The sequence below is a fragment of the Triticum urartu genome, chromosome 2A (assembly GCF_056163025.1).
Source record: "Triticum urartu cultivar PI428250 chromosome 2A, HENAU_Tu73, whole genome shotgun sequence".
In the NCBI taxonomy this organism is placed as follows: domain Eukaryota; kingdom Viridiplantae; phylum Streptophyta; class Magnoliopsida; order Poales; family Poaceae; genus Triticum; species Triticum urartu.
This window is the reverse complement of record NC_141874.1, coordinates 685007361-685014575: the sequence shown is the minus strand read 5'-3', so window position 1 is coordinate 685014575 and position 7215 is coordinate 685007361. Positions and strand designations below refer to the sequence as shown.

At 44.4% G+C, this 7215-nt stretch overlaps 1 protein-coding gene across 1 annotated transcript; it reads left to right on the top strand.

The window, feature by feature from the left end:
* The first annotated feature begins 2136 nt into the window (after nt 1-2136).
* GSNAP (gamma-soluble NSF attachment protein) lies at nt 2137-6959 on the top strand. The gene is made up of 9 exons (XM_048703232.2): nt 2137-2426; nt 3557-3624; nt 3722-3806; nt 3890-4048; nt 4115-4252; nt 5186-5264; nt 5612-5691; nt 5799-5928; nt 6554-6959. The coding sequence occupies exons 1-9, from the start codon at nt 2374-2376 to the stop codon at nt 6656-6658; spliced, it is 897 nt and encodes a 298-aa protein (XP_048559189.1). The 5' UTR covers nt 2137-2373; the 3' UTR covers nt 6659-6959.
* The last annotated feature ends 256 nt before the right edge of the window (nt 6960-7215 follow it).

Sequence of the window (7215 nt, the reverse complement as noted above, 5' to 3'; positions counted from 1 at the left end):
AGATCAATCTATGGAGTCATCTAGCAACGACGGAGGAGTGGATCTACATACCCTTGTAGATCGCGCGCGGAAGCGTTCAAGAGAACGGGGTTGATGGAGCCGTACTCGTCGTGATCCAAATCACTGATGATCCTAGCGCCGAACGGACGGCACCTCGGCGTTCAACACACGTACGGAGCAGCGACGTCTCCTCCTTCTTGATCCAGCAAGGGGGGAGGAGAGGTTGATGGAGATCCAGCAACACGACGGCGTGGTGGTGGAAGTAGCGGGATTCCAACAGGGCTTCGCCAAGCGCCTTGGGAGGAGGGAGATGTATCATGTGAGGGAGAGGGAGGCGCCAGGTCTCAGGGTGGTGCTGCCCTCCCTTCCCCCCACTATATATAGGGCCAAGGGAGAGGGGGGGCGCAGCCTTGGCCCTTCCTCCAAGGAAGGGTGCGGCCAGGGAGGAGTCCCTCCTCCCCAAGGCACCTCGGAGGTGCCTTCCCCCTTTAGGACTCTTCCTTTTCCTCTTCTCTTGGCGCATGGGCCTCTTGGGGCTGGTGCCCTTGGCCCATATAGGCCAAGGTGCACCCCCTACAGCCCATGTGACCCCCCGGGGCAGGTGGCCCCACCCGGTGGACCCCCGGGACCCTTCCGGTGGTCCCGGTACAATATCGGTGACCCCGAAACTTGTTCCGATGGCCGAAATAACACTTCCTATATATAATTATTTACCTCCGGACCATTCCGGAACTCCTCGTGACGTTCGGGATCTCATCCGGGACTCCGAACAACTTTCGGGTTACCGCATACTAATATCTCTATAACCCTAGCGTCACCGAACCTTAAGTGTGTAGACCCTACGGGTTCGGGAGACATGCAGACATGACCGAGATGACTCTCTGGTCAATAACCAACAGTGGGATCTGGATACCCATGTTGGCTCCCACATGTTCCACGATGATTTCATCGGATGAACCACGATGTCAAGGACGTAATCAATCCCGTATACAATTCCCTTTGTCTATCGGTATGTTACTTGCCCGAGATTCAATCGTCGGTATCCGATACCTTGTTCAATCTCGTTACCGGCAAGTCTCTTTACTCATTCCGTAACACATCATCCCGTGATCAACTCCTTGATCACATTGTGCACATTATGATGATGTCCTACCGAGTGGGCCCAGAGATACCTCTTCGTCACACGGAGTGACAAATCCCAGTCTCGATTCGTGCCAACCCAACAGACACTTTCGAAGATACCCGTAGTGTACCTTTATAGTCACCCAGTTACGTTGTGACGTTTGGCACACCCAAAGCACTCCTACGGTATCCGGGAGTTGCACAATCTCATGGTCTAAGAAAATGATACTTGACATTAGAAAAGCTTTAGCATACGAACTACATGATCTTGTGCTAGGCTTAGGATTGGGTCTTTGTCCATCACATCATTCTCCTAATGATGTGATCCCGTTATCAATGACATCCAATGTCCATGGTCAGGAAACCGTAACCATCTATTGATCAACGAGCTAGTCAACTAGAGGCTTACTAGGGACATGGTGTTGTCTATGTATCCACACATGTATCTGAGTTTCCTATCAATACAATTCTAGCATGGATAATAAACGATTATCATGAATAAGGAAATATAATAATAACTAATTTATTATTGCCTCTAGGGCATATTTCCAATAGTCGCAACCTAGGAAGTACAAACAGGGTCGGTCGTCACCACAAATAAAAACATTGTCGAGCCTTACTTTTTGCAGGTTGCCTTATTTCTGTTTTTTAAGGAAAGATAGCAATTTCATTCATTACAGTCCTGTTGCAAGGACACTGCTAGATCGCGGTGCGTCGAGATCATAATTGCTACACTCAAAGGTTATATTGACCTTATTGCTGACATTTGCAAAAATTATATTAAAAAATGTTGCATAATAGCACGTGGAGCAATTTATACTTAATATTTCGCCCGATGCAACGCACGGGCATTTGTACTAGTATAAATAACTGTAAAATGCGAACCAAATCCAACTTCACTTGAACTCCGGGCCGTTGGTTAGGACCCTGGGTTGTTGGGCCATGACGACAAAACGTATCGTTTCTGCTTTCCACTGAGTCGGCCTCATTACAAGGATTGGGCCCCCGGTCACACGGCTTCGACTTCATTGATTTTTTTTTCCAGCTGTTCGACGTCCGGTCTGTCACAGCGACGGGATGAACTGACGCTGCACGGATCTCAGAGAGGAACCGGATCCCTTCCTCCCTCCGAACGGCAGCTCGGCAGCTCAACTCAACCCCAACTCAACCCAGCCCAGCCGTCGTCGACCCTAGAGAATCTGCGAGGAGCAGCAGCGGAGAAGAAGAAGGAGACGGTGGTCTCTCTCCGCCATGGCCAGCTCGTCTGCCGACCCGGAGAAGCTCATGGCCAAGGCCGACAAACTGCAAGTCCCCTCCCCCCTCTCCTTTATCTCTTCCCCCCTCCCCCACACCGGGATTCCCCTTGCTCCTTCCGATGCGCGCGCCGTCTGATCGCGGCCCAGAGGGCGGACTAGTCGAGGTGCCGCTCTCGAATTAGAGTTTTCTACAGTAGAGTTTTTCTTTCCGGATCGTGGATTGGAGCGTCCTGGATCTGTGCCTGATCTTAGGTGAGGCGGAGCTAGCGATTTTTTTTAATGAAAATATGTGGCGCTGATTTTAGGATCTTGGTGACCTCCAAGTGGTTGGTGGAGGTAAGCTTTGGGGTAGTAGGATTCAGACTGCTTGCCCCAAATGCTAGGGGATTTCCTAGCCATTCCTGCCTGAAAGGGATCATTAGCTTGGAGCAGGCGCAATAAACTTGCAGGAAAAAGATCAAGCAATGCGATTAGGCTGCACGCCGGCTCTTTGTTTTGCTGCAGTTTTGTTTACATCCGATCTGCGCTCCTAGGGAAACACGAGTAGACTCTGTCTCCCTGATCATATATGTTCATATCCCATTAGCCATTGAAACACCAGCGGAAGCAGGCATGAGTGTAGGCGTACCAATTCTTGTGTCAGTCTGTGTTGCTTCTTACTGCGGTTATGCTTTCAGCGGTGTAGCTTGTTGAGCATGTTAGCACATTTGGCTGTTGGAGAATTTGTGGTGCCAAATCCACTGCACTAACTAGTGTGGTACGTTCAGAAATTTTACTTGGGCTATTCTCCACTTCGATTGTGATAGTAGATGAGAACAACAGCACTTCTTTTTGCGGGGAACAAGTGCACATTGCCTTGCATAAAAGTGAACCTCTTGTTCATCGTAGTTTCTCAAAAGCTCACCAGTTTATTTAAAACTGACTGATACTCTCTTCGCAACATAGTTTTCATAAGTTTTTTTTCTTCCCAATTGCCTGAATTTCAGATACTTATTAGACGATATGTTTACATTGCCACCTGTTTGTTTTAGCGCGTGAGTGTTTGCTAAGTATGCTGATTTTTGTATTTTTACTGATGTTACTGTATCAAATCAATTTCATTTAAAGAAATTCCTTTTGCATCCATTAATGTGCTAAATGAATATGAACAATCTTTTTTCTAATATATTCTTTTGCAGAACAAAACTGAGCTTCACAAGATGGAATGCTGATTGGAAGAGTGCTACCGCCTTGTACGAACAAGCTGGTCAGTGACTTTGTATGCTGTCGCCATATTCGTATATTCTCTTTCACTGTTTGGTACGCTGCGTTGTATGTAATGAAATTTCATCTCCACTTTAAAGCAATTGCTTATAGATTCAGAAAGGACAATGAGAAAGCAAAGGATGCATTTGAGAAGGCTTCAAAAGGACAAGAAATGATCTCATCGTATCCTTCAGGAATTTATCTATGTCTGTTGTGCTGTCACATCGTTGAACAATCACCTATTTTACCCTTGACTAATTCCCTAGACCGTGGGATGCTGCTAAGCATATGGAAAATGCTGGTGCTTTAGCAAAGGAGCTTGGACTCTGGAATGAAGTTTCGGACTTTTATCGCAGAGCATCAGAATTTTACCGTGAATGTGGAAGATCGCAACCTGCCTCTGATGCTCTTGCAAAGGGTGCCAGGTAATTCAAAAGCAATCCGATCATCATTCGTTCCGAGGCTCATGTGTCTAATCATTATAATATCAGTGCCTTGGAAGATAAAGCTCCAGAAGAAGCAACTAAATTGTATGATGACGCTTGCACACTTCTAGAAGAAGATGGAAAGGAGCAGATGGCTTTTGACTTGTACCGTGCTGCTGCAAGTTTATATGTGAAGCTTGAGAAGTAAGATTGCACAGATCAGCTTGTGCATGTCAATTACACTACATTTTTGCATGTCTTTCTACAAATCCATGGCATGCCATGTGTCATGCATGATTTTCTTGAATTCATTTACTCTTATGTTCTTTGCTGTTACTTTTGGAGCAAGCACATTTTAGGATAGAAAAGGAGTCTCGATCCCAAAACTTTGAGAGCAACACTAGGGGAGTAATACAATATCTACTTGAATAAGTACTCCCCAGTAAACACCGACAGAATTGGAGTAAGCTACACACACACCAAATGGTGGGCAATGATAGGTGGTATCTTTACCAATTTCGGTTCCTACAGTTGTTCTTTCCGGTACTTGGGGATTAATTCCCAGTCTTTTGGTCTATCCTTGCAATTTTTGCTTTAACTAAGAATACTGTTTGGTTCATCAAACATAAAGAAGCAGGCAGAGACTATGGAAATCGGCAAGGGCTTACATTTGTTTACTAAAATAATCCAAACTGGTTGATGCTATATTCCACGAGCTTTTACATCCTTATTCTGGGATTTGTGTATGTTTTGATTGAGTCTCTTTTTTTGGGACAAACCCAGCTCCCTTCTTGCACGCCTTTATTCAGTAAATTCACAGGAGGCCCTTTTTTGTGTATGTGCCTGCCTATTTGTTTTGGTCTTTTTTTTTCTCCTTCCCTGAACAATTGCTCTGCTTAGAATTATTAGAGCTTATTGCACTCATACCTTTTGATGGTTCTGTTTGCTGAATGTACTTGTGGATTAAAATGTTCTTGAAGTTTTAGTGGCATCCTTATTTATCGTTGGATTCTTCAGTTCACACGTTGTCCTTGATCTTTTTCTGACATTTATGCACATATACATCACTTGGCATTCTTAGCAATCGTGTTTATGTACTGATTTATGTGTCATTTCATATTTGGCCATGTCTGACAGGTACTCGGATGCCGCTGCATTCCATTTAAGACTTGGTTCAGCTGCTGATAAGTGCAATGCCGTCAACAGCCAATGCAAGGTAATATTTACACAAAATGTGCTTAGCTATTCAGAAATTTGTACTTTGCAAGGTTTCTGAGGGAAACCTTGGTATTCACCAAAATGTGTTCGCTGAATAGTGTACATTCTGAAACTTTGTTTTTTTTCCTTCTTTCGGCAAGATAATTCTTGCAGCGAGAAAGATTATGCGGTGAAAACTGAAAAGTTTCTTAACAGATAATGGCATGCTAGCTGGTCTTGGAAGTTTATCCCTTATAAAACACTGATGTGCAAAATGAAACTATATTCATTCTGTCTTGTTCAGTTAAGAGGTATCACGATTTTGAAAAAAAGAAGTGTTAATCCAGAGTTGTTCCATGTGTGCAGGCCTATCTGAGTGCAATCATTATCTACCTTTATGCACATGATTTTCAACAAGCTCAGAAATGCTACAATGATTGCTCAGAGTAAGTTATGCGTTGGTGATAGACTGGTATTGCCTTGGCATGTAACATATTTTGTGTTATGTTGGTTGTATTAAATCACTTTCCTTTCCTCCCTTTCTGTGTTGCAGGGTTCAAGGCTTCCTGAATAGTGACCAGAATCGATGTGCAATGAAACTGTTGTCTGCTTATGAGGAAGGTGATGCTGAAGAAATCAAGCGTGCTGCTCAATCAAGTGCCATTAATCACCTCGACCATGTGGTATGTCTTTTGAGATCCTTAGTCAAAAGGCTATCGATTATATGAGAAGATGATCTATGATGGTGCATGTGCTTAGAATGGTGAACTAAGGACTCTCCTAATGCACAGGTGCTTAGAGCAAGTGCTTAGTGTGCGAGGAGGCCTGGGAACTGAACTCCCAATGCATAGGTGCCTAGTTTGTTGTCGCTAAGGTTCATTTAGTTAGCTGTAGGTTCTTTTGTGCAAGCTCAAGCGGTAGCAAGGGGACAAGGACAAGGGGATATGAACGGGATCAAAATATACACAGGGCCTTGTGCCTGGATTCGTTTATTTCTGAGGACACCAAAGTCTTCTCTCCTCCACAATTACATTGCCTCATCTGCTTTTTGCCTATGTGGCATACTTAGCACCAGTACATGGGAGGGCATCGTGCTGAGGCATCATAGGCTAGACATGTTACTGAGAATGTTCCTTTTAATTAAGATATATTCTTCAGATTCTACCATTGTAACTGTGCCAGTCTTGTGTGCTTCAGCAGTAGTCTCAGGATAAGTTTCATTTTCTTATCGAACTAGTACAAGACCGTTCCATCTCACTTTAACTGTGCTCGTGTCTTCATTCGGACTGACGTGGTCGGTCGCTGCAGGTAATTCGGCTCGCAAGGAAGCTACCAACAGGTGACCTGCAGGCCATCAAGAAAGATGTAGGAGGCGACGACGGGGATTCCTTGGACGAGGATGACCTAACTTGATCCCAAACGTGCCCAGCGAGATGCAGAGAGAAGCACAATCAATCGAGTGACTCAAACTATGTGCCGTTGATGAACAGGAAAGGTTGTAAAAACACATTCTGAATTACATAGAAACTTGTAGGCTGCATCTGTATCATGGATTGTGATCCCCTTATTTTCGTTGTTTTGGATCTGTGCACATACATCCTACACCTATACTGCTGGTTTGCTGTTGCCACATTCTTATTTGTTCGATTACCTGGACAGTGTTCTGTTATTTGTATATACACCAGCATATGCTGAAGGACAAACGGATTCCACAGGTCTGGATTTGTATTCTACGTATTACTCCGTCTGAAAAAGCTTGTCTCTCAAATGAATGTATCTAGCATTAGATACATTCATTTAAAAGGCAAGCTTGGGACAAGCTTTTCCGGACGGAAGGAGTAACCAGCAGTATGTCCCGCGAACGGCTAGATTACATATTTTTTGAACTATCATTTAGAATAACCAACATATATGTGTTGCAGAAACATAATTATGCTTTTGTATAGACATGGCTTACCACCCTTTGTATT

Coding starts and splice junctions, on each gene's coding strand:
- GSNAP (XM_048703232.2), top strand. CDS start 2,374: ATGGCCAGCTCGTCTGCCGACCCGGAGAAGCTCATGGCCAAGGCCGAC. Junction 4,049..4,114: donor GCTCTTGCAAAGGGTGCCAG/GTAATTCAAAAG, acceptor TTATAATATCAG/TGCCTTGGAAGATAAAGCTC. Junction 5,265..5,611: donor CCGTCAACAGCCAATGCAAG/GTAATATTTACA, acceptor CCATGTGTGCAG/GCCTATCTGAGTGCAATCAT.